The sequence below is a fragment of the Octopus sinensis genome, linkage group LG26, assembly GCF_006345805.1.
Source record: "Octopus sinensis linkage group LG26, ASM634580v1, whole genome shotgun sequence".
NCBI lineage: Eukaryota > Metazoa > Mollusca > Cephalopoda > Octopoda > Octopodidae > Octopus > Octopus sinensis.
In genome coordinates, this window is record NC_043022.1 from 13,418,258 (window position 1) to 13,445,936 (window position 27,679).

At 38.9% G+C, this 27,679-nt stretch overlaps 1 protein-coding gene across 1 annotated transcript; it reads left to right on the plus strand.

Annotated features, from left to right (window-relative positions):
- LOC115224758 (integrator complex subunit 11) lies at positions 1-26,979 on the plus strand. Its single transcript, XM_029795659.2, has 18 exons — positions 1-158; positions 1,533-1,544; positions 2,692-2,777; positions 4,675-4,748; positions 5,860-5,971; positions 8,296-8,412; positions 9,517-9,615; positions 12,063-12,236; positions 13,087-13,206; positions 15,225-15,320; positions 17,206-17,328; positions 18,634-18,720; positions 19,761-19,923; positions 20,952-21,062; positions 22,983-23,047; positions 24,922-25,064; positions 25,774-25,897; positions 26,787-26,979. The coding sequence occupies exons 1-18, from the start codon at positions 131-133 to the stop codon at positions 26,844-26,846; spliced, it is 1,794 nt and encodes a 597-aa protein (XP_029651519.1). The 5' UTR covers positions 1-130; the 3' UTR covers positions 26,847-26,979.
- Positions 26,980-27,679: the final 700 nt, after the last annotated feature.

Genomic DNA, 27,679 nt, shown 5'->3' on the forward strand with positions numbered 1-27,679 from the left:
ATAAGTGCGGTCCTTACAAAATGGTAGTTCGTTGGTTCGAAGTTTGATGAAAACTTCGACTCCCGGTTAAATTTCTTTGTTTTCTCTCCATTCGTCCTGAGAAAACTCCAAAGACCCGACACCATTCGTGATGACTGAGATAAAAGTTACTCCTCTGGGTGAGATTATTGTGTATTTGTCGTGATATTTTACAGTATTGGCTAATCTTTGTAGAATCTTTATCCGCCGGGCAACAACTTTTGGCGATATCGAAATTCGCGCCGGACAACCTGGACCAAGGGAAAGCAAGATAAAAAGCCTTGGTTTTTTAGAGAAACTTACTTTATAATGTTTATAAGCACGATAAATTTTTGTTTTCATGATGTGTGAAAGACAATATTTGCCTTGAAGTGAGAGCAGAAAGTGAAAGTTGTATGTACGTATATACGAAATGGACGTGTTTGTGTGTGAGAGAGAGAGTGTGTGGTAAAAGCTTGCTTCACAACCCCATGGTTCCGGGTTCAGTTCCACTGCGTGGCACCTTGGTCAGGTGTCTTCTACTGTAGTGTCAGGCCAACAAAGGCCTTGTGAATGGATTTGGTAGACGGAAACTGAAAGAAACCTGTCGTATCTGTGTGTGTGTGTGTCCCGACATCACTTGAAAACTGGTGTTTGTGTGTTTCGTCCCCGTAACTTAGCAGTTCAGCCAAAGATATCGATAGAATAAATACCAGGCTTACAAAAACGTATGTACTATGATCGATTCATTTGACTTCAGAAATTTTCAAGGCGGTGCCCTCGCATGGCCAGAGTCCCATTTAACTTTTCTTCTTCGTAAACCTTAAGAAGGATTAAGATAACATGCCAAGAAATTTCATGGTAGACAACAATTTCTTTAGACACCTGTAGGTTTTGAAAACTGGACAGCAAACGAGTGTTTTAATCTACATATGAAGTCATACTGGTACAACTGTAGCTTTGCTTTCAAATTTTGTTTGATCATTGAATCAACCCCCAAAATAACCTTAAAGGAAACTGACCAATAAATAAAGTACTGGGCCACCAACTGTTCAAATCCATTGCAGCTTTTTCCTTCCAAACCTGTTTCAATCCGGTGGCACATAAAAAGCACCATCCGAACGTGGCCGATGCCAGCGCTGCCTTGGCTGGCTTCCATGCCGGTGGCACGTTAAAAGCACCAACCGATCGTGGCCGATGCTAGACCCCCCCCCCCGGCACCTGTGCAGGTGGCATGTAAAAAGCACCCACTACACTCGCGGAGTGGTTGGCGTTAGGAAGGGCATCCAGCTGTAGAAACACTGCCAGATCAGACTGGAGCCTGGTGCAGCCCTGGCTTCCCAGACTCCGGTCGAACCGTCCAACCCGTGCTAGTGCGGAAAACGGACGTTAAACGATGATGATGATTTGGAGTGATTTGACTTATTTCATTAATCACTCAGTTAATCCTCATAAAAGATGTTTTGATTAAGCTGCCAGTTCGTTAGCTTGTTTCTCCGAACTGAAAACTAATTATGTTTATCTTTTCTTTTCAGGTGCTGGCCAAGGTACGACATCAAGTGAAAACTGGTTTTTAGTTTTTTGTTTTTAATAACTTAAGGAGTTGTTTGTAAAATGGTTGTGATTTCTAGGTTCACAAATGGCAGCTAAATATGACCCCTAAAGAAGGAAATTCCGCTGGTTTCATTCTTTTGCAAACAAACAAAATATTTTATGTAGCTTCAACGTTATCATGTGGCAAGTGTTGGTATACCTCAAATGTATTTTTCCTGTTTTGAAAAAAGGTAAAAAGTGATAATTGGACAAGAGCATTAGGAGAGTAAAAAGCAAATCTTTGATCTACATTGATCCATATGATTGATTCTTATCTCTGCTGTCTGAGCTTTTTATTTATTTATTTTGTTATGAGCACATTGTCTATAACCCTTTGCAGGGCCTTTTATACTGGTGGGAGGGAGGGTGGTATCCTCAAACTGGAAAGCTGGTCCTTATCATCACAACAGAGTGGGCTCTGTTAAAGGTATTCAAGGGGCCAGGTGTTGGTGTTAAACTAGGTAACAGAGTGGACTCTGCTAAAGTTACCCAAGGGGTCAGGAAGAGGTTTTAAGCCAACAATGCAAGAAGGTAGTGACAGAGTTTGCAGTTTGACCACAAAGTGCTGGAACAAATACTGCAAGGTACCCAGTCTCACGTTCTTACCATTCCACTATTTCCCCATCTTGGGTTGGTACTTTTTTATTGACTCCAGTTCACATAAGTTCCTTAGGGTTTCATAAGGGCTAGTGCTTTTTACATATTTAACATACCCCTTAATATTTTACTGCCTCTAAATGTGTATCCCTAAGAAATTAAACTGTTTCTATCATAATTTAGACATCATCTTAGTTTGTTTATTTTTGTTCCTCATTGAAATTTATTAGTTTATATTTTAATTAGACAGAGATCCTAGGATTTATTAATTAATCTCAATTAGAGGGATCCTATAATTCATTAGACAAAGAGATTCTGTAATTGTTTTTTAATTAGACAAAATATGCTGATTTTTTAATTTTTTAAATTAAACAAAGAGATCCTGTACTTTCTCAAAAATAAAAGGGTTCTGGGCTTATTAGAAATTTAAAAAGAAAATAATTAAAAATGTAATTTTACCAATTGCTTTGTACTGATTTTTTTTTTCAATATTTTTTTTTCTAGATGTTGGTCGAAGTTGTATCCTGGTTACTGTTGGTGGGAAGAACATCATGTTAGACTGTGGTATGCATATGGGATTTAACGATGAGGTCAGGGTTGTTTCTTCATTTTTGAAGTTTTGTTTGTTCTCTTGCAAGCAACGAAGCTGTGATCATCGGTTATTGTTTTTTTTTTTTCATCAAATTGTCGATCACAAAATTGCCTCTTTTAAATACAGTGACCAAAACCTTTTTTTTTTTAAATACTTTTATTCTTTAACCAAAGGCTTTAGTCAATACAGGACTGAAGAACTAAATTAACACTGAGAAGCTAATGTGTTCTTCAAGTCACTTTGAATAGTTGATAGTGAAGTTTATTTAAATTAGGTGTTTGAACTCTCAACTACACTTCCAGATTTGGAACTTTTATGGTGGTGCAGGGCAATTCTTCAATAGCTTTGAATATAAAGACCAGGCTATCAACATTCAATCATTCTGCTATGAGAACCCTTACCATTTTTTCAAGTAAGGGATCTCTTATTTCACACATCTTTAATGGAGCAAGGTCGGTAGACAGTTTACTAACTGGAGATATGACGACAATGTTACCACTCCGCCAGGTCACTTTTCAGATCTGGATGTATGTGGTCACACATATACAAGAGGCTTATTTCCATTTGCTTCTACCACATTCGCCCATAAGCCTTTGGTTGGCTCAGAACTATTGAAGATGATGACACTTGCTTCAGGTGCTGTGCAGTAGGACTGAACTCAAAACCATGTATTTGGAAAGTCCGTTTCTTGACCATACATCCAAACCTATTTTTCATGATGTGAAAAGCACGCAGCATACTCTGTTAAGTGGTTGGCATTAGGAAAGTCGTCCAGCTGTAAATACCATGCCTCTACACATAACTGAAGTCTGGATAGCTCCCTGTTAGTCAACTCCATGTCAAACTGTCCAACCCATGCCAGGATGGAAAGCAGACCTTAAATGATGATATTTTATATCTGTTTTCCATGCTTGCATGAGAAAAAATTGTTTGACAAGATTCAATGAGTTAGAGGACCATGTCTTTCTCCAATGTTTCATCTTTGGCATGGTTTCTATAGCCGTTTGCCCTTCCCCACAGTGACTACTTTGCAGATTGTGCTGTGTGCAATTTTCCCATGGCACCAGCCCTGTAAAGGTTGCCTTGCCATCAGCAAGACTAACAAGCCCTCTCAGACTGTGTCGTCACTGTTCGGTTCAGATACCAGTCACTTAGACTGATGTCAAAACATTTATTTTAGCTTCGTTTGTTAACTTTATACTCACTTATGGGTTAATCACTAATGTATATGCACATGAACGGGAGAGTGTATACATCAGATGTAACCCATGTTTGTATTGTAACTTTTATGTCACTTCCATTGTGTATTACATATTAGCTAACATCCCATTGGACCCCTTGTGCAAAATTGATTCGTAAAATCAGCCATAATGAATATATGATAGCGTACACTTTGAATGATAAATATATATATCCAGCCGTAGAAACACTGCCAGATCTGACTGGGCCTGATGAAGCCTTCCAGCTTCACTGACCCCAGTTGAACTGTCCAACCTATGCTAGCATGGAAAACGGACGCTAAATGATGATGATATATATATATATATATATATATATATATATATATATATATTTGTTGTGCAAGATTTTTTATGTGAAGTCGTGTGTTGAAACAGATATTGTTATATTTCGGAATGGTCATTTTGCCAGTTTAGCCAATAAAAAGAAAGAACTCTGGCCGAAATAAGATTAAGACTAATGTAAAAAATAAATAACATTGAAGCAAAATAACACCAAATATATAGTGCGTGTGTTTTTATTGGCTAAACTGGCAAAATGACCATTCTGAAATATAACAATATATATATATACATGCACATATAAACACATATATATATGTGATATAATTTAACAACCTGATGAGCGTGTAATGTATAAATTTTTTTCTTTCTCAGAGGCGCTTCCCAGATTTCACCTACATTACCAGGGAGGGAACACTCACCGAACATCTGGATTGTGTGATCATAACGTAAGTAATTCAAACAGTTATTCCTCTACATCCTTTTTGTTGTTTCTTTACTTTCATCTTTCATGAAATATAAACAAGGTTTTCGCAAAGTTTACTAAATATGAAGTTTTCAAATTTAGCTTGTAGCTTCTTTCCCTCCCCCACTCTCTCTGTATATATATGTGTGTGTGTGTATATACATACATATTTATGTGAAAGGTCCAACTGTCCTCTTAATCTCCCGGCAATAAGCTCTTAGTCTTTTCCTTAATGCCATGTCAACTTTGGAGATTATCTCCCCTTCACGTATGAAGCTGGCCTTAAATGGCATTTGGTAATTGTCACATTCTTTACAGGCAGAGATAATTATTAATAAATCAAGAATTTAAGTTGTACTGTATTTAATATACTTGTATTTGTTTGTTGTTCAAATACATGGTTATTTCTCTTTGCTCATTTTTCTGTAAATTGTGTGTATATATATATATATATATACTACATAATATATTGTTAAGAATATCAGGAAATTCTTCAGAAAGATATATATGTGTGTAGAATAATTATTGTATTAAGTATATAAATATATGTAAATATGTATAAGTATAAATATATAATAATAAATATGGCAGTTTAAAAGTTTCAAATTAGGTTTTTAAAGCATCTTACGATGGCTTTGCAGAGGTGTTGTCCCTCTAATGGAATCCTATATTGATAAGCATTTATAGACCACACTTCTGCTCCTCAGAGATATAAAATGTGAAATTTGTATAATGTATTGAATGGTAGTTTTTAAAAAAAATATGAAGTAATATGGGAAAATGGTGTTTGTTTGAAATATAAATTAAAAATTACTGCTTTTGATTTTGGTAAGTACACTTTAGTATGAGAATCTTGAAATCCATATATGCCTCCTTGATAAGTCTTCTGCAGTAATACGAAACAATTATGTATAAAATCCATTATATTGTCCTGTATTCCAAATATAGTTTTATATATATATATAATTGTATGTGTATATGTAATTGTCTCTGTGTGTAATATATATATAGAGAGAGAATTGTGTATGTGTGTGTGTTATGGTAAAGTGAAAGTTAAAACAATGATGATAATGAAATGTGTAAATTCATTTCAGACACTTCCATTTGGATCACTGTGGTGCTCTGCCGTATATGTCTGAAATGGTTGGCTTTGATGGACCTATCTATATGACACATCCTACGAAGGCTATTTGCCCCATCTTGCTGGTAAGTTAAGGAGCTAGATGTTCTGCATCAGGATTTTAAAAATATATCAAGCCATGTGTATTGTGTTATACACTATAGCATGTGTGTGTGTGTATATATATATATATATATATATATATATATATATATAATACAAAATTAGAAAATGGAGAAACATACTTAAATCAATCAAACATCAACCATCAGATGATACCCAATCAATACTTTATTACACCATTACATAACAGCAAAGGCATTATACAAAATATATTGTAAATATAATTAGACAAGGAAATAGAAATATAAAATATATATATATATATATATACTCTTTTACTCTTTTACTCTTTTACTTGTTTCAGTCATTTGACTGCGGCCATGCTGGAGCACCACCTTTAGTCGAGCAAATCGACCCTGAGACTTATTTTTTGTAAGCCCAGTACTTATTATATCGGTCTCTTTTGCCGAACCGCTAAGTGACGGGGACGTAAACACACACCAGCATCGGTTGTCAAGCAATGCTAGGGGACAAACACAGACACACAAACACACACACACACATACATTTATATATATATATATATATATATATATATATTATATATATATATATATATATATATATATATATACGACAGGCTTCTTTCAGTTTCCGTCTACCAAATCCACTCACAAGGCATTGGTCGGCCCGGGGCTATAGGAGAAGACACTTGCCCAAGATGCCACGCAGTGGGATTGAACCCAGAACCATGTGGTTGGTTAGCAAGCTACTTACCATACAGCCACTCCTGCGCCTATATATATAATTAAAATTAAAATAAGGGTGAAAAAATTGGATATTAATTTAATAACATCAATTTAACACCAGTGGTTTAGCATATAAAAAACTGAGATTCAGTAAATATTGTTAATACACAAATATGAGAGAGAATCCACTATGTGGATGCTCTAACGCTAAAGATAGATCCGCAGGGGTCTGAATCACTAAGAATTGTTCTCGAGAAGAATTTAGCACACTATGAACAGTATATATATAAATACTGGAAAATGTTTCATAGTCTGTGGGGGAAGTGGCCAGGTGTTTGAGGATTGTACTGTACAGTGAGGAAATCGTTACATTCTTTTCTGATGAATGCAATAAAAACCTGGTTGTATCATTAAGAAACTTGCTTCCCAACCACATGGTTCTGGGTTCAGTCCCGTTGCATGGGACTTGTGAAAGAAATCAAAAATTTCAACTGGGTTCCCTTTAGCATTTCAACCAGCCATATCCAGCCCAAATGTTCAATCTGTTTTATGTTCAAACTGGCCAGATCCAGCCTCTCACACCTATCAAAATCTCAGAGCGATGAGATAATGCACGATTAATTCAAAACGATGTGAATGAATAAGGATTACATTTGACAGAATAATCTGAATGCTAAAGGGTTAAGTTGAAATAATTAAGTTAAGTTAATTTTAGAGATTGTGTTACCATTTTGTGTGGAGTGACCCTTTTGACAACAGGATGGTTCAATAGAGCATCAACACCATTTTTATTCTTATCATTGATCTTAACAACATCAAAATCACTAGGATATTCATGAGCAGGATTATCTCGGGGAAGAATCTTCCAAGAAATCACGCCAGAATCATACAAAGCTGCATCGACGAACCTTTTCCGGGCCATAAATTTATAATAAACATTGAAAGACACAATATACTAGTTTTAAAGAGTGGAAGAGCTGAAATCCACTTGGACATGATGATGATCCGAACTTGTTGATATGTTACACTGATTTTGTTGCAAAATATCAGCAAAATTTTCTTCAGATTGAACTAGACAGAGCAGAAACAGAATCAACTTTCTCAGTTGAAATCCTTTTCTCCCAAGAAGTGTCGACTGTGAAAATAATGGACATCGTTTTCTCCCCATAGCTACAAGTAAAACCTTGCAGTACCTGAGAGTAGCTAAATAAAAGCTGGATGATGGAGTAACAATGGCAAAAAATTTCTTAAGATAAGGCAACAGATTGTGTTAAGGGAGATGGTTGAGTATGTCTCATGTAAAAATTGTTGAGAGAGGCTGGTTTATGTAAAGCATCTCAAGGATCTGCTCTCACCATTAACTCTTCTGTTACCAACCTGGCTGAAACCAGCTCTGTTCAAATTTCTTGTTTTCATAAATTTTGAATTAACATCTTCCACCAAACCTTAGTCATAATTAATGTTCCTAACACGAGCCGAATGATAACTAAGTTATTTTACTAAATTCTTTGTTATATTTAAAATTAATTGAAAGAAACACAGAGCATCTCAACAGAAATATGGTAACGAGATGGTTAAATGTATGATTTGTATTTCAGGAAGATTATCGGAAGATTACTGTTGAACGCAGAGGAGAAACCAACTTCTTCACATCAGAAATGATAAAATCCTGTATGAAGAAAGTAATTGCTGTCAACCTCCACCAGACTGTTCATGTATGTACACGCAACAGATTATTATTATTGTTAATATTAAACCTTTTGTTATCAACCTGCTTAATACTGTTCCTTGTTCTGTGATACAAATCACTTGCTTTAAAGTCACCTAAATTAAAACCTTCCATCAAAATTTCATCTTAATTCATATTCTAGACACTACCTTAATAAATGACAAAAATATTTTGCTAATTGTTCATCATCATCATCGTTTAACGTCCATTCTCCATGCTAGCATGGGTTGGACGGTTCGACTGGGGATCTGGGAAGCCAGAAGGCTGCACCAGGCTCCAGTCTTATCTGGCAGTGTTTCTACAGCTGGATGCCCTTCCTAACGCCAACCACTCCGTGAGTGTAGTGGGTGCTTTTTACGTGCCACCTGCACAGGTGCCAGGCGAGGCTGGCAACGGCCACGGTCGGATTGGTGCATTTTACGTGCCACCGGCATGGAAGCCAGTCGAGGTGGCGCTGGCATCGGCCACGAGTCGGATAGTGCTAAAAATATTTTGCTAATTGTTATTTTCAGAATAATTAAAATAGACAAGGTATTACAATAGAAGTATAACAAAAGTATTACAGTGATTTTGATTAAATTAAGATGGAATTTTGATAGGTTTTATGTTCCAAACATCCATTTAATAATGACAGTTATTTTGTTAAATTCTTCATTGTTTTCAAAATCAATGGAAACAAAGGCAACGTATTTCATAAGAAATATGGCAACAAAAGGGTTAATTCTGGCATTTTACACCTGAACTAAGAAGACTTTAGATTCTTCAAGCAAAGAAAATTACACAAGTTCTGTAGATTTACATTTTAATTTCATTCCTCTCCAACACAATAAGACAGTTTATTATGTATGAAGCCAGCAAGAGAGCATCCATGTGGTCGCTTGATCTGCTAGAAATAACAGACAAATCTCCTTTGAATCACATGTTTCAGTTTTATTAAAGAGAAAATAACACAGTGTCTGAATTAAGACAGGATGTTCATGGCTGGAACACCTTTGATCATGTGTCTGCTCAGTCAGAAAATGACTTGCTACTACATTTCAGTATATTATATTTTTTTTTATATCAATACCATCTCTCTCTCTCTTTCCAGGTGGACCTTGATTTAGAAATAAAGGCATATTATGCAGGACATGTTTTAGGAGCTGCAATGTTTTATATCAAGTCTGGCCAGCAATCCCTTGTCTACACAGTAAGGAATCTTGTCTTCACCATGTCTGTTATTCATTTTTTTAACAAATCTCTCTCTCTCGCTTTCCCTCTCTCCTTCCTCCCCCCTCCTCCTCTCTCCTCCTCCTCCTCTCTCCTTCCTCCTCTCTCCCTCCCTTTCCCAATTCTTTCCTCTCTCTCCATCCCATCTCTCTCGGGACTGGATTATTTGACACTCTACACCCTGATTTCAGCTTAATTATGGTATCTAAGATGAAGGGATAAATATAGCATGAAACCCTTTTTTTTTTTCTTTTTGTGTTGTTGTTTTTGGTTTGACCCTATCCAAATCCTGGTGGTGGTGTTCAGATCCAAACTGGGTGTTGGTCAAGTGACAATATTTCAGCTCCCTCATTGGAGATTTTCTGTTACAGAAGAAAGCCTTCAGTAAGGCCTAAAGAAGGAAACCCTTGATGTCAACACATATGTCGAATTTACTCAATCACTCCAAACACTACTGCAATTTCTTCTGGGCCACTCCTCCAGGCTCCACCCTGGCACAGTGTCACCACCAGTTTTATTTCACTTCCCATCTCCACTTTAGGAAGAGACCTGTTCTGTTCTGACTCCTTCCTTCATGCTTTTAACTTTTCATCATGTACCTTAACCCTTTCATTACCAAACCGCCCAAAGCCGCCCGAAAAAAATTTTGGTTAATGTGACCAAACCGCCCAAACCCGCGTGAATTTACCTATTCATATTTAAATGAGAATATCAGAGCAAATCTCTTTAGTACATTCGTGAAAACACGTGATTATGCTTCGTAAACAGTTAATCTACAGTTTTGTACAACGATCGACGTGTAGTTTTAATTCCCTGAATTTTGGGAGATTTTTTTCCACATTTTTTTCAGCATCGATATTTCTTCAACTTTGAAAATGGATAGGAGTTTCATGTTATCAAGCATTGATTCCGAATTGGAAAATTTGTGAAACAAATACTGTGTACTGTTGTCGATTTAGTTTTTATACAGAAAAACTAATGTTAGTCAGCATGGCTTAGGGTATGATGTGGTCTGGAAGTTATTGTTTGAAGCGATCAATGCGGAAACAAACTTACACAGAACGTAAACAAACAACAAAATGGAGGTTCAAATTTCGGAAAATTTGTGAAGCAAATACTGGGTACTGCGTGGATTTAGTTTTTATACAGGGAAAATAATGTTAGTCAGCATGGCCTAGGGAACGATGTGGTCTGGAATTTATCACTTCCATACCATAACCAGGGCCGTATATTATTTTTTGACCGATTTCTTTAGTTCGGTTAAACTTACGGTGGATTCCAATATTTCAGTTTATTCCACCTTTATGGTACACCTGTTGTGCATTAAATTCAACTGATGATATAGTGATGTGCACAATTCTTCTTTATCAAAATTTTGTTGCATACCCATTTGAATATTAGCTGATGATTCATTTTCTATGGTGATGTTTAAACAAAATTTTAATATTTTTACCTTTTGCTCAATTTAAAATTTTAATATTTTTACCTTTTGCTCAATTTACCTGGATTTACCTGTAATTAAAGTCACTTTGAGACAAAAGTTATGCAATAGAATTGATTAAGAACCCTTTCTTTAATTATGTTCCAAATATCACATTAATATGTTGATAAGTAAAAAAGTTAGTTATTTAATTAAACAAGCCTAGATTCATGATTATTTTAGAATTTAATTGAAACTCATGAGGGGTGTATTTTGGTCAGAAATATAGTAACGAAAAGGTTAAAGTTACGTCCACTCTACTTAGCCCCACTCAGCCAATGGGGGTGGGTCTTAGTCTTGTGAGCTATATGACAATCTCACTAGAGCTGGTGCTTTGAAGGAAAGCACCCAGTACACTCTGTAAAGTGGTTGGATGCATTTGGAAGGACACACAGCCATAGAAACCATACCAAAGGAGAAATAAGAACATGATGCAGTTCTCTGGCCTGTTGGATCCTCTCAAACCATCCAACCAATGGGAGATGAATGTGAGATGATGATGATTGTGGTATAGAGGTCGAGCTGGCAGAAACATTAGCATGCCAGGCAAAATGCGCAGCCGTATTTCGTCTGTCGTTACGTTCTGAGTTCAAATTCTGCCGAGGTCGACTTTGCCTTTCATCCTTTCGGGGTCGATAAATCAAGTACCAGTTATGCACTGGGGTCGATATAATCGACTTAATACCTATGTCTGTCCTTGTTTGTCCCTTCTATGTTTAGCCCCTTGTGGGTAATAAAGAAATAGGTATAGAGGTAAGAGGTTTATGGACACACAGTTAAGTGAAAAATCTTCCTTTCTCTCCATATTGGCCATAATTAATAGCCTAATAACATAATTAATTATTAATCTTCTAACTGACCCTTGTAACACCCCATGAAGAAAATACTTTTGGTTATTTCAAAATTTTTTGGGTCATTTTCATTTCGCATATATATTTAATTCACAGGGTGACTATAACATGACACCTGACAGACATTTAGGAGCTGCTTGGATTGACAAATGTCGACCAGATCTGCTTATTACCGAATCCACTTATGCTACAACGATCCGAGATTCAAAGCGTTGTCGTGAGAGAGATTTCCTCAAGAAGGTCCACAGTTGTGTTGAGAAAGGGGGTAAGGTAAGTCAACTTTTTTTTTTTATAAAATTTTTTTTTAATGAAATTTCTTTTCTCCATTAATTTGAGAGATAAAAACATAAGGACATTTTTTTTTTTTGTTATCCTTTTCATTTTTTGCCCCTTTGTAATAGGTGTACTCTTTTTACTCTTTTATTTGTTTCAGTCGTTTGACTGCGGCCATGCTGGAGCACCGCCTTTAGTCGAGCAAATCGACCCCGGGACTTATTCTTTGTAAGCCCAGTACTTATTCTATCGGTCTGTTTTTGCCGAACCGCTAAGTGACGGGGACGTAAACACACCAGCATCGGTTGTCAAGCAATGCTAGGGAGACAAACACAGACACACAAACATACACACACACACATACATATATATATATACGTATATACGATGGGCTTCTTTCAGTTTCCGTCTACCAAATCCACTCACAAGGCATTGGTCGGCCCAGGGCTATAGCAGAAGACACTTGCCCAAGGTGCCACGCAGTGGGACTGAACCCGGAACCATGTGGTTGGTTAGCAAGCTACTTACCACACAGCCATTCCTGCGCCTATAACATGTACTTTTCTCATTACTCTCCAACATTATTCACCCTATTATGAAAATAATGTAACCTTGTTCTTAACTTGTATTATTTTCAGGAGTAAAAACATAAGAAAAACATTTTCTACAAGTTTCTTGTCCATTTCCTCTCAATTTTCCCCACTTCAAGAGCCGTATTCTTCTCCTTTTACTCCACATTCTTCAATGACCTTTTCAATCCTCTTTTGGAAATGTCACATTGTCTTTGGATTAAATTTATTCCCTCTATCAAAGGTCACTCCTAATCCTGTTTCATTATATTCTCCAGGTTTTGATTCCAGTATTTGCTTTAGGAAGAGCACAAGAATTGTGTATATTACTGGAGACCTATTGGGACCGGATGAACCTAAAAGCACCCATTTATTTCTCGCTTGGGCTCACCGAGAAGGCTAGTAATAATTGCTTTATCTCTTTCTCTGTTCTGCATAACTTTAAACCTTTAACCCTTTTGTTACCATGGTTCGGTCGAAATACATGGTCTTTCTTTTCAAATCATTGTGAAAATAATTAAGAATTCAGTAAAATGATTTTGTCATTATTAAATTGATTTCTAAGGTGACAGAATCATTAGCATGCTGGTCAAAATGCTTGGTGGTGTTTTATCCTTTCAAGGTCAATGAAATAAATACCAGTTGAGCACTGGGGTCAATGTAATTGACGTACCTCCACTCCTATAATTGCTGGCCTTGTGCCAAAATTTGAAACCAATACTAAGTTACCTAAGGCAGCAAGATGGCAGAATCGTTAGTATGCTGGACAAAAATGCTTAGCAGCATTTGACCATTCTTTACATTCTGAGTTTAAGTTCCACCAAGGTCCACTTTGCCTTTCATTCTTTCAGGGTTCATAAAGTAAGTACCAGTTGAGCACTGGGGTCGATGTAAATGACTTAGCTCCACTCCTAAAATTGCTAGCCTTGTGCCAAAATTTGAAACCCTGCTGTGTGTGCACGCAGAGGGCTATATTTCTATATTCACTTGACCAAGGTAACAGTTCACCTTAAATATTAAGATGCTGGTCAACCAAAGAGTTAGTTAATCTGTATGAATTCATAAAAATCCATGTCGAGACAGAATGAGGTGATTTTCCAAGGGATGGCATGGGAGGATCTGAGAATACTGGGGTCAGCTCTGAAGGGATGACAACAGGATTGGGATGACTGATGACACAGTGTGATGTACTCTTATCGAATCCTTGTAGACATCAAAGCAATACTGAAGAGGATAACAAGGGGACTGTTCAAGCAAAGACATTTAATTCACAATGACCCTACCACTACAAGGCCAGGAGGTACCACGGTGGAACTACAGTTTTGTGCTACTGAGAATTAAATCTCTTTGATATTAATGAGACCAGGATATAGGGCAGATAACATTGATTCTTTGACTAATATTATGAAGTATATTGAGTTCTTCATAACCAGCTGATCTAGCAAGTGAGGGGGCCCGGTGCGCATTGATGCCGTCGAGAGGTAGGCCCCGAAACGGCGTGCATTCTCTCCTGATGACCCCATACACTTGCTAGCTTCCGGTATACGGAGCTTTTAACTGGTAGCACTTGCATGTGCAAGTTGTTTGCGAGACATCAGCTCTTTCACCTTCCTATAAAATGGTGCCATGGCGGAAACTGCAGTTCTCTGCTGTAAGGAGCCAATTTGCAGTTAAGTGTACTGTGCTCCTCAGAATTAACTGGTTTGCTACCGTATTTCTGCTAAAATACAGATTTTATTAAAATAGATTTGTCATTATGTTACTGGTGTTTGGAATATAAAATAACATGAACTTTTGATGGGAGGTTTTAATCTTGCTCACTTCATAAGAAGTTTATCTTTTGCTAGCTTCAGTCATTAGTCTGAGGCCATGCTGGAGCACTGCCTTGACAAATTTTTAGTGGAATCAATCAACCCCAGTACTTTTTTCTTAAGTATAATACTTATTTGATTGAATTTTTATTTTTTTGCCAAACTGCAAGTTATGGGGATGTAAACACACCAACACCGGTTATCAAGTAGTGGTTGGTGACAAACACACACACATATATCTACAACGAACTTCTTTCAGTTTTCATCTACCAAATCCACTCATAGTGCTTTGGTTGGTCCAAAGCTATATTAGAACACACTTGCTCAAGGTGCCTTACAGTGGGACTGAGCCTGGAACCATGTGGTTGGGAAGCAAGCATCTTACCACACAGCCACACCTGCATTTATATATCACAAAAGCAATGGGGATCTCAGGGATATTGGTATCAAAAAGGTTCAAATATCTTTGAAAGCAAGTTACTAGGATATCGGATTCAAAACATTGGTTGTTCCACTGATAGGTCAGACGTGTTAATTAAACCAGCTGTGACTCTCGTTAATTGGCAAATATACTGATCTTGTATGTGTTTGTGTATATTTTGTAGGCAAACCATTATTACAAACTGTTTATCACGTGGACCAGTCAGAAGATCAAGAAAACCTTTGTACAGCGGAACATGTTTGAGTTCAAACACATCAAGGTATTGTATTGTATACTATTGTCTTTGCTATATATATATATATATATATATATGTATATACACACACACACAATATGATAAAGAACCCTAAAATTTGAGAATTTTTATTAAAAAAATATTTTTATCATAAACAAAAATTGTTCTCATTACTATGAATGACAAAAACCGAGATAGTCCAAAGGTAATTGTTCTGGGACCAGGTATGATAGTTTATTACACACATGTGAGTGAGAACACTTTGAGATATTTTTGGTATCTAACATATGTCAGATACTGCGAGCGCTGCTTCTGATTGGTCAATCCATGGCGATGACCCGAGGTCACGGTGACAGCGCTGCTTCTGATTGGTCAATCCATGGTGATGACCCGAGGTCACGGTGACGGCACTACTTTTGTCATTCATAAGTTACAACTAAACGTGAAGAATTTAGTTATTGGGTTAATAAAATATGGTCGTTTATTCGTGTGTAATAAATAAAATACCAAACTCATTCCCTATGGATACCGTATTTATTACAACTCGTGGCTTGTAAATGTATCTAACTCGCTTTCGCTCGTTAGATACGTTTACAAGCCACTCGTTGTAATAAATACGGTATCCATAGGGAACTCATTTGGTATTCTCTATAGTAGTTGTAGTGATGTTAGCTGGTCATTGTGTGTTGCTGTCACCAGCCGTCCATTGTTTCTGCGCTGTTGCAGCACTCTGGTCAGCTGCTGATTCTGCTGCTGACTGCTATCTTCCATATCTGGTCTGATGTCTACTGTCCGTCATCTATCAGTTGTGGCTAAAATGTACTGAATATATATTCAGTGGTCTTGCTCAGTAAAAAGTGTGCCAGAGATGAAATTGTTGCTAGATCCAGTTCCACACAGAGTCTTGAATGGTTAGATTTCTTTTAATGACTTTGGTAATATTCTTGGGAATTGTGATCTTTTTCTTGAGTTGTTTCTTTTTCACATTGGATTTAGTGATCCAGATTTGATTGTTAAATATCTCAGCTAGATACATATATTGTTGCTATGGTGATGAGAAGAGAAATACAGATGGAAAGCTTAGGGTCTTGATGGTTGTGATTACAATGATGATGAAGCGGTAGATGTCTTTTGAAGTTCATAAATAAGCAGTTGATGACTTGTGTGGAACTGGAATATGGACTAATTGTTCAAAGTAAACTCAAAGTCAGAAGGTACATAGCCTAGTGGTTAGGTTGTCAGGCTTATGATTATAAGGCTATAGGTTCAGTTCCTGGACTGGGTGGTGTTTTGTGTTCTTGAGCAAGGCTCTTCATTTCACATTGCTCCAGTCTGCTCAGTTGTAAGTGAATACCAAATGGGAGCTGGTATAGCTCTCTCTCTTTCCCTTGACCCCCCTCTCTCTGGATGGAGAGATGGATGTCGGAGGTATATAGGGGTGGATATAATGAGCAATGAACAAAGGTGGTGGGGAACACCAATGTCAGATATGAGAGAAGTTGTTTAAGAGTAACTCTGTGTAATCTTGTTGGGGATGTTGAGATGGCATTAGTGATGCTGGTGAACGAACAAATGGAGACAACATTGAGAAGATTCTTTCATTTTGCTGAGGGACCAGATGACCTCTCTAGTGCTTGTGCCACAACAAAATTATGCTCTGTAAAGTGGTTGGTGATAGAAAGGGTATCCAGCTGTAGAAACCAAGCCAAGACACAAGATGTGGTCTCCAAGTATCTAGAAGAGCAGTAACTTGGAATATGAACTATGGAAACCTGTTTCACTCATATCAGCATGAAAAAAGTGAACATAAAACAATAGGTTGACATACGCAGATAGCTCAATACTGTAGTGATCAATGTGAAAGAAATACTTTTATGATTTGCTATGTTTTTATCAATTTATCTTTCAGCCATTTGATCGAGCTTTCATTGACAACCCTGGGGCAATGGTAGTGTTTGCTACACCAGGAATGCTGCATGCTGGACTCTCATTACAAATCTTCCGCAAATGGGCTTCAAATGAAAACAACATGGTAAGTTGACTTCTCCTCTGCTGTGAGAAGTTACATTTTTCTTTATTTGTGCTTGTGTGTGAAGAAACTGTTGGAAGAAGTGCATAAAAATTCACCAAATTTTCTAATTGGTTGAATTCAAATTGTCTTCTGGCTTCTGCGCCGGTGGCACATAAAAATCACCATCCGAATCTTGGCCGATGCCAGTGCCACCTTGGCTGGCTTCCGGGCCAGTACGTAAAAAGCACCATCCAAATCGTGACCAATGCCAGCGCCGCCTTAACTGGCTTCCGTGCCGGTGGCACATAAAAAGCACCATCCGAATCGTGGCCGATGCCAGCCTCGCCTTGACTGGCTTCCATGCCGGTGGCACGTAAAATGCACCAATCCGATCATGGCCGTTGCCAGCCTCGCCTGGCACCTGTGCAGGTGGCACGTAAAAAGCACCCACTACACTCACGGAGTGGTTGGCGTTAGGAAGGGCATCCAGCTGTAGAAACATTGCCAAATCAGACTGGAGCCTGGTGCAGCCTTCTGGCTTCCCAGATCCCCAGTCGAACTGTCCAACCCATGCCAGCATGGAAAGCAGACGTAAAACGATGAGGAGGAGGAGGAGGAGTTGCAAGTAAGACACATCTCATAATACTGCAGCAAGGATCTGTGTCCTCTTTTTGTCTTTGTTAGATTGGCAATTTCATCTTGTGTGTCTCTGTACCAATAACATCAATGTAGTTGAGTGGTCTCTATCCTCTACTCAGCTGTGCAGATCTCCCTCTGATGAGATCTTTCGTTCAGTGCAATGGCAGTGTTCAGCAAAATTGACCCTGCATTGAGCAATAATAGAAAAGATGGACGGAGTGAGTTCACAAATCTTTTCTCTGATTCTTGTGCTCTCTACTACTATGACAGAACCTGAAGTTGAGAACCAGCCCGTGGCCTTCTTTGATTTTTAAAAAAATTCTACATTTAAATTTTACTGTACCTGAGTCAGTTCAGTTCTATACATTTCCTAAAGGAAATTATCATTCTCTATAGTTAAAAGAAAAACAAATCCGTTTATAATGTGTGTGTGGGGCAAGGTGGCAGAAGAATTAGCAGGCCAAGCAAAATGTTTAGTGGTTTTTCATCTCTCCGTACGTTCTGAGTTCAAATTCTGCCGAGGTCAGCTCTGCCTTTCATCCTTTCGGTGTCAGTGAAATAAGCACAAGTTCAGCACGGGGGTCAGTGTAACTGACTTATCCCCTTCCTCAAAACTGCTGGCCTTGTGCCAAAATTTGAATCCAATTGGAAACCAATATCTATGTGTGTACATGTGTCTACTTTCAGCTTATAATGCCTGGTTATTGTGTTGCTGGGACAGTGGGACACAAAGTGCTCAGTGGGGTCAAACGGTTGGAGTTTGAGAAACAAGTGGTGAGTGAATAATAATATTTATTATTTTTATTTTCTTTTACGTTTTTCTTCTTGCGTCTATGGTGCACTCTAACATTAGAACTAAGATACTAACCAGCTTAGTGTACTAATCTGCTTTTTCAGTCACATTTGAAGTCCTGTGATTTATTTACAGGCATAGCATTTACAACACACGTGGGCCCTGATGATGATATAAGAGCTCCTGTGGGTCTTCACACAGACGCACACACACAGGGTCAATTAACAGTAATTCTTCTCAGGCATTTATCATTGGTTAAGTTTTTTTGCTTTAACCTTTTAGTATTTAAACTGACCATATCCAGCCAAAATATTCTACCTGTTTTATGCTTAAAATGGCCAGATCAGGTCTTTCACACCTGCCCTATAATGTCATTAAAAAAAATATACTATCATCATCGTTGTTTAACATTCACTTTCCATGCTGGCATGGGTTGGGTGGTTTGACTGAGGACTAGCAAGCCAGAAGGCTGCACTAGGCTCCAGTCTGATCTGGCAAGGTTTCTACAGCTGGATGCCCTTCCTAATGCCACTGGCACATGAGCCAGTCAGGCAGCACTAGCATTGACCACACTCAAATGGTACTTTTTACGTGCCACTAGCATTGGTGCCAGTCAAGTGACAGTGGTACTAGTCATGCTCAAATGGAGCTTTTTACATATTCGATTCTATACCAATTATATATAGATACAGTGGTGCCCCTGCATGGCCGCAGCTTTCAATTTAAAGAATTTAAAGAAATGTGTGTGTATGTAAAAGATCACAGAAAACAATTATTTTCCTTCTTGCCACCATTGGATCCAATATCATTCTGTATAAACAGTGATCTGTGACATGTGGCAGCCTAGCATTTCTCCTCATTGTTAACTTTCTTCATCGAAATTTCCCTTTTTTTTCCTAATTTACCTACACCATGTATCACCCCCTCCATCCTACTCAACATTTCTTTTTTTCTCTCTCTCTCTTTCTCCTCCTCTTACTACCACCACCGCTGCATGTGACCCATGCTTGATGGTGTTAAGCTGGAGGTGAAGCTGCAGGTGAGATACATGTCATTCAGTGCACATGCTGATGCTAAAGGTATAATGCAGTTGGTGTCGCAGTGTGAGCCACGTAACGTAATGTTAGTCCATGGAGAAGCAGCTAAAATGGATTTCCTCAAACAGAAAATTCAACAGGAATTTGGTAAGTTGACTCTGCTTTTCCTCTCGTTTCTTTCAGTTTTTGTTTTTCATCTGTCTTTATGTTTATTAATGTGTTTTGATATATATATATATATATATATATATATATATAAAAATAAAATGGCTCCTGTGCTGGTGGCACATAAAAAGCACCAACCAATTGTGGCCGATACCAGTACACCCTGTGCCAGTGGCACGTAAAAAGCACCCGCTACACTCTTGGAGTGGTTAGCATTAGGAAGAGCATCCAGCTGTAGAAACAATGCCAGATCAGACTGGAGCCTGGTGAAGCTGCTGGTTTGCCAGTCCCCAGTCAAACTGTCCAACCCATGCCAGCATGGAAAACAGATGTTATATATACACACGCATGCACGCGTGTGCACACACATGCCATGTTTTAAGACTGCAGGCTGGCAGAATTGTTAGCCCATTGGGCAAAATGCTTATTGGCATTTCGTCTGTCTTTATGTTCTGAGTTCAAATTCCACTGAGGTTGACTTTGTCTTTCAACCTTTCAAGTGTGATAAAATAAGTACCAGTCCACTATTCGGCTTCATTGTAATCAACTTACCTTGCCTTGAAATTGTTGGCCCTGTGCCAATATATATATATATACACTTAGTTTACGGGGACGTAAAGACACCAGCATTGGTTGTCAAGCGATGTTAGGGGACAAATACATACATACACACACACACACACACACACACATACATATGATGGGCTTCTTCCAGTTTCTGTCTATCAAATCCACTTTCAAGGCTTTGGTCAGCCTGAGGCTATAGTAGAAGACACTTGCCCAAGGTGCTGTGCAGTGGGATTGAATCCAAAACTATGTGCTTGGGAACCAAGCTTCTGAACCACACAGCCTTAATCTTATGGCCCTGTGTGTAACATCTCAGTATCCCTAATATCTTTGATGCTCCAAGACAACAACTTCAAGAAGTGTTGCATGTTGTTATGATGTCCATGTCTTGTAACCCTCCTGTTTCTATATTTTCCTTACATCCTCTTGTTTCTCCCTTTCAGGAATCGACTGTTTCAAGCCAGCAAATGGTGAGACAGCTGTTATCCGGACAATACATAATGTTCCTTTAGACATTTCTGTAAATCTCTTGAAACGAGAAGCTTCTTTATCAGGTTTGTGTTGATGTTCTTTCTTTTTATTTTTTAACATTTTGTTATTTTACTCTTTTATTCTGTCTACCAAATTCCTTCTTGTGAGGGAATTTGGTAGAAAGAAACCAAAAGAAACCTGTCATACACACACACACACTTTATAGATCCAATATAGGTCGAATCTCTTTCTCTCTTTTACTCTTTTACTTGTTTCAGTCATTTGACTGTGGCCATGCTGGAGCACCGCCTTTAATTGAGCAGCTCGACCCTGGAACTAATTCTTTTGTAAGCCCAGTACTTATTCTATCGGTCTCTTTTGCTGAACCGCTAAGTAACGGGGACATAAACACACCAGCATCGGTTGTCAAGCAATGCTAGGGGGTCACACACAAACACACATATGCATATATATATGACGGGCTTCCTTTTGTTTCCGTCTACCAAATCCACTCACAAGGCTTTGGTCGGCCTGAGGCTATAGTAGAAGACACATGCCCAAGGTGCCACGCAGTGGGACTGAACCCGGAACCATGTGGTTGGTAAACAAGCTACTTACCACACAGCCACTCCTGCGAATCATGAAAAAAGTACGCCATCCTGTGAGAGAATAAATATCAATTTAATTCACAATTACATACTTTTTTTCATTCTCATTTTTCCCCATTTTCTCACAGTCCAGTATCCTAGTTTTATATAAATTTAACCTATGAACTGAGCCTGAAAATTAACAGTCACATCTTTGTAGTCTCAAAGCTACAAGATAATAATAATAATAATAATAATAATTGTGTACAGTGCTCAGGTGCACTACAACTCATCTAAAGTGCATATATAATCAGGTGTAGTTTTGGCGGATTTCGGAAAGCATGAGGGCCTTAAAGGATGCAGTGTCATGGCAGTCAACAACTGACGCAGGCAGTTTATTCCATGCTTCAGCAACTCTGAGCGTGAAGAAATGTTTCCGAAAGTCATGGGAGCTGTGTTGTTTTCTGACTTTGTAAATATGTCCACGTGTGTTAGACACATGGAGATCAAAAAGGTGTTCAGTGTTGTTGTTGGTGAGGTGGTTGATAACTTTGTGGGTGTTTACCAAGTCCGTCGCCAGACGCCGGAGCTTCAGTGAATCCATGCCCAGGGAAACAAGGCGTTCAGAATATGGTAGGTGTCTGATGGAGGGTATGCGTTTGGTTGCAGGTCTCTGGACAGATTCCAGGAGGTCAATGTTCTGAGCAAAATAGGGGTTCCAATCTGATGATGCGAATTCCAAGTGTGGTCGTACTTGATTAATTTAAAGCAACATGAATAAGCAAGCCTTCATGTAATGTCAATGTTAAAGGGTTCAGTATTGAAATATTTCCTTGCAGTATTTACTCCTGATGTAAAATTCTGTTGATTATTGACTTCACATTTCTTCCATCTCCAGCTAATATGTACCAGTCATATGTAGGGGTATAATCTACTATGCCAGCCTTTTAAAATTTTCTGCTCTTGTAACATGTGAGAACTCATTATGTTACCAAGTACCTCAAGGTGTGGCGAGCTGGCAGAATTGTTAGCACGCCGGGCGAAATACTTAGCGGTATTTCGCATGCCGTTACGTTCTGAGTTCAAATTCCGCCGAGGTCAACTTTGCCTTTTATCCTTTCGGGGTCGATTAAATAAGTACCAGTTACGCACTGGGCTCGATATAATTGACTTAGTCCGTTTGTCTGTCCTTGTTTGTCCACTCTACGTTTAGCCCCTTGTGGATAGTAAAGAAATAGGTATTTCGTCTGCTGTTATGTTCTGAGTTCAAATTCCGCCGAGGTCGACTTTGCCTGTCATCCTTTTGGGGTCGATAAATTAAGTACCAGTTACGCACTAGGGGTCGATGTAATCGACTTAATCCCTTTCTCTGTCCTTGTTTGTCCCCTCTAAATAAGTATCTCTTTTCTCATACAGGTTTGTCCGTTCCTGACCCCAAACGATTGCGAATTCTGAATGGAGCCCTTGTGATCAAAGCAAATGTAAATATATTTTCGTGCAATTTTCTTTCTATATTTTCCTATTCTTCTATTGTTTATGAGTTTACTCAGTTATTTTTGTGTGTGATTTAATCAATACATTTGAATGTAAAGTTAATTAAAAGTATGCTAAGCGGGTATGATTAAAATACAGGTGTGTACAGGTCGCGCCACGTACAAAGCACCTATGCCAGCATCACACAAAAGCACCCAGTGCACTCTGTAAAGTGGCTGGTGTTATAGGAAGGGCATCCAACTGGTGAAACCATGCCAAAACAGACGACTGCTGCCTGGTGCAGCTCTCCAGCTAGCCAGTTGGTGTCGTACTGTCCAACCCATGCCAGCATGGAAAACAGACGTTAAATGATGTTCTACATCTATTCAAACACGGAGAAATCTTTACTGTGAAACTGTGTCAAAGAGACAGATTCTCCTTGCAGACATTGTGTCTGTGTGATAACACACCGTGCTGTGCTACAATTGGCATCATTGGACTGGAGCAGTGGTTCCCAAAGTGGACAGTACCACCCACCTTATATATATATATATATATGTGGAGGCACAATGGCCCAGTGGTTAGGGCAGCAGACTCACGGTCGTAGGATCGCGGTTTCGATTCCCAGACCGGGTGTTGTGAGTGTTTATTGAGTGAAAACACCTAAAGCTCCAAGGGGGTGGTGATCCCTGCTGTACTCTTTCACCACTCTTTCTCTCACTCGTTCTTCTGTTGGCCTGCTCGCTTAGCCAGCGGGGTGGCGTCATATGAAGGCTAAAACAATGCGAACACATTGTGACCAGCGATGTATAGCAACATCTGATGGTCTGGTCGGTCATGTGATATATGTATATATATGTGTATGTATGTATTGTATATGTTTGAGTGAGTGAGAGTGTGTGAATGTTTACAAATTTACGCAGATATTACGGTTGGTGTTGATGTCATGCTCCACAATTATAAAGTAGGGGCCACTCTCTGTGTTTTACTGCTCCCTATGAATTATATGAGGCGGATCAAAGGAATCGGTGATCATCATTGCTGGAGTGTCTTGTAATTAATGTTTGATGAAAGACTAGGAAGAGAGAGAGAGACAACATGTCTTTAGGGGGAACATGTGGAAGGGGTAGACCCAGGATATAAGGGATGAAGTGGTGAGAAGGGATCTACAGATATTGGGATTCACAGAGAGAACGGACAGAGGACCGAGACCCTTGGCAGTTTGCTGTGGTTGAAAAAGTGGTTGGCATCAGGAAGGGCATCCAGCTGTAGAAACCCTGCCAAAACAACCATGGAGCTTGGGCAGTTCTTCAGCTGGTTAGCGCCTGTCTAACCATCCAACCCAGCATGGTTAGTGTTTGGAAGGGCATCCAGTCGTAGAAACCGTGCCAAAACGGACACTGTGGTCTGGTGTAGTCTTCTACGTGGCCAGTGCCTGTCTAACCATCCAACCCAGCATGGTTAGTGTTAGGAAGGGCATCAAGCTGTAGAAACCGTGCCAAGGCACAGTAACCTGGTGTTGTCTCTTCTACCTGGTCGGCTCCTCTCAAACCATCCAACCCATGCCAGCATGGAAAACAGATGTTAAATGATGATGAGGATGATAGAGAGAGATAATCGTATACAGCCGTGTGGGTTCTTTTCCTGTACGGATTTCCTGTCAGAAACAAAACCCATCCTCAGTTCCTTCCCTGCATGCCAAGTGCTTACCATTTACGAACCATTGATCTGAAGGAATCAGAATTACAAAACCAACCCTTCTGGGATTTGAACCTGCTGACCACCTCCCATCTTCGCATAGGCAACAGCAGCCCCTTTTTAGATATGTAATTTCATAATTCTTCTTCTGTCTTCATTCATATTTCTTGTGTTCTTGCTACAGAAAAGCCAACTTGTTGACCCAGCCCAGGCCATGCGGGAGTTGGGCCTGAAGCAGCATCAGCTTCGGTTCACATCTACTATTTCTCTTGATGACGATGGTCCCATCTCTGACAGCGCTGACAAACTTTACCAAAAAATTAAAAAGTAAGCAAACTTGTCTTATCCATATTTTTTTTTTGTCTACTTGCTTTATTGGGATGAATTTTCATCTCTCTTTCTGTCTGTCTATCTTTCTATCTCTCTCTCTGATATTTGTTTTTTTACACAGTATTCTCTTTTACTTGTTTCAGTCATTTGACTGCGGCCATGCTGGAGCACTGCCTTTAGTCGAGCAAATCGACCCCGGGACTTATTCTTTCTAAACCCAGTACTTATTCTATCGGTCTCTTTTGCCGAACCGCTAAGTGACGGGGACGTAAACACACCAGCATCGGTTATCAAGCAATGTCGGGGGGACAAACACAGACACACAAACATACACACACACACATATATATATATATACAACAGGGTTCTTTCAGTTTCCATCTACCAAATCCACTCACAAGGCATTGGTTGGCCCAGGGCTATAGCAGAAGACACTTGCCCAAGATGCCACGCAGTAGGACTGAACCCGGAACCATGTGGTTGGTTAGCAAGCTACTTACCACACAGCCACTCCTGTCTATAAGAAACGTTATCTTTGGATAAATACTGCCATAACAGGCCTGTCAACCATGTATATTCATCAAGTATGATAAACAGATGACTGTTTTAATTTAATATTGTCTCATTCTCATATACCAGATATATATATAATGTAATTGTATGTGTGTTGTTGAAGACTGTATTAAACTAAGAAATCTATTTCCAGCAAATTAAAAGACTACCCAATTCATTACTCATCGGACGGTTCCATCACAATTGCTGACACAGTTCTAGTAAAAGTGTCCGGAGATGAAGAAACCAAAGATATCGCTGTTTCATGGCTCCATCAGGTCAGAGTTCTTTTGTTTAGCCTTGTTTTTCATTTTATTTTGTTGTATATTGAGAGAAAAATAACATCATTGGTTGCAAGTTTCCAATGAGCCACGCTTGGATGGTGCTTTTTACGTGCCACCGACACAGGTGCCAGATGAGGCTGGCGAACGGCCATGCTCGGATGGTGCTTTTTACGTGCCACCGACACAGGTGCCAGATGAGGCTGGCGAACGGCCATGCTCGGATGGTGCTTTTTACGTGCCACTGACACAGGTGCCAGATGAGGCTGGCGAACGGCCATGCTCGGATGGTGCTTTTTACGTGCCACCGACACAGGTGCCAGATGAGGCTGGCGAACGGCCACGCTCGTATGGTGCTTTTTACGTGCCACCGAGCATCATCATCATTGTCGTTAAACGTCCAATTTCCATGTTGGCATGGGTTGGACAGTTTGACTGAGGACTGGCAAGCCAGGAGTCTGCACCATGCTCCAGTGTCCGTTGTGGCTTGGTTTCTACAGCTGGATGCCCTTCTTAATGCCAACCACTCCAAGAATGTAGTGAGTGCTTTTTACGTGCCACCGGCACATGAGCCAGTCAGGAGGCACTTGCATTGACCATGCTTGAATGGTGCTTTTCACATGCCACCAGCATGGGTGGCAGTCAGATAGCACTGGCTACAACCATTGCTCAGATGGTGCTTTTTACATGCCACCAGCTACACTCAAATGGTGCTTGTATAATAATATACACACACACACATTGTCAAAATATAGTATTTATATAAAATTATATGTAAAAAATGAAGTCACTAATAATGTTGTTGATACTAAAGATAATGGAACCAATTATTTCTAATAAGTTTTTATGCTAACATTGTTTCACTCTTTTTCTCTTCTAATTACAGGATGAAGAATTAGGCAGTTATTTATTGAAGATTCTAGAATCTGGTCTGGAAGGGACATAAATCCCCTCCTCTTGATGTAATTATAATTCTATTAAGGACCTTTTTCTTTCTCTTTTTTAGCTAAAAATGTAATACTTTCTACATTGTGAAATTAAATAATAGGGATTTTTATTTTCTTAAAATACAAAACAAACAGTTTGTGTTTTGATTTTATTCTATAAGAGATGAAAAGGAAAAGGTCTCTTTATCTCTGGACTTTATATTTGGTGGAGAACAGAAGGAATTCAGTCCTTTTGTTACCATATTTCTGTTGTAAATACACTGCTTTTGTTTTGAAGAATTTTGTAAAATAACTTTGTTGTTGTTATTAAGTTGGTGATTGGAAATTTGAATGGAAGGTTTTAAACAGGAAGTTTGAACCACAAAATGAGGGGTGGTCTCAGATGGGTTGGTATCAAAAGGGCTATGGAAGTTGCTGTATGCAGAAAGTATCCTCAAATTACATAATTTTTTGAGTTTTAATAGCCACAAATGCATCACTAAGTAATACAGAGTAATCTCAAATGTATTTCTTAAGAGAAGCATGGCTGTGTGGTTAAGAAGTTTGCTTCACAACATCATGGTTTTGGGTTCAGTCCCACTCCTAGGCACTCTGGGCGAGTGTCTCATGTTACACCTTCAGGTTGACCAAAACCTTGTGAGTGAATCTAGTAAGCAGAAACTGTAGAGAAACCTGTCAAGTGTGTATGGAAGAGGGTGGTCTCTCACCTTATCTTGACATTGTGAAGGTGTATGGTTTAGTGATTAGGGTATTTAACTCGTGATCACAGGCTCATGAGATCAATTCCTGGCCGTGCGTTCTTGAGCAAGACACTTCATTTCACATTTCTCCA

What these genes read in the sequence shown, in the direction of transcription:
- LOC115224758 (XM_029795659.2), top strand. Translation starts at nt 131, where the DNA reads ATGACTGAGATAAAAGTTACTCCTCTGG. An exon ending in CTGGATTGTGTGATCATAAC is followed by an intron (nt 4,749 to 5,859) that starts GTAAGTAATTCA and finishes AATTCATTTCAG; the next exon opens with ACACTTCCATTTGGATCACT. An exon ending in CTTCAAATGAAAACAACATG is followed by an intron (nt 17,329 to 18,633) that starts GTAAGTTGACTT and finishes GTCTACTTTCAG; the next exon opens with CTTATAATGCCTGGTTATTG.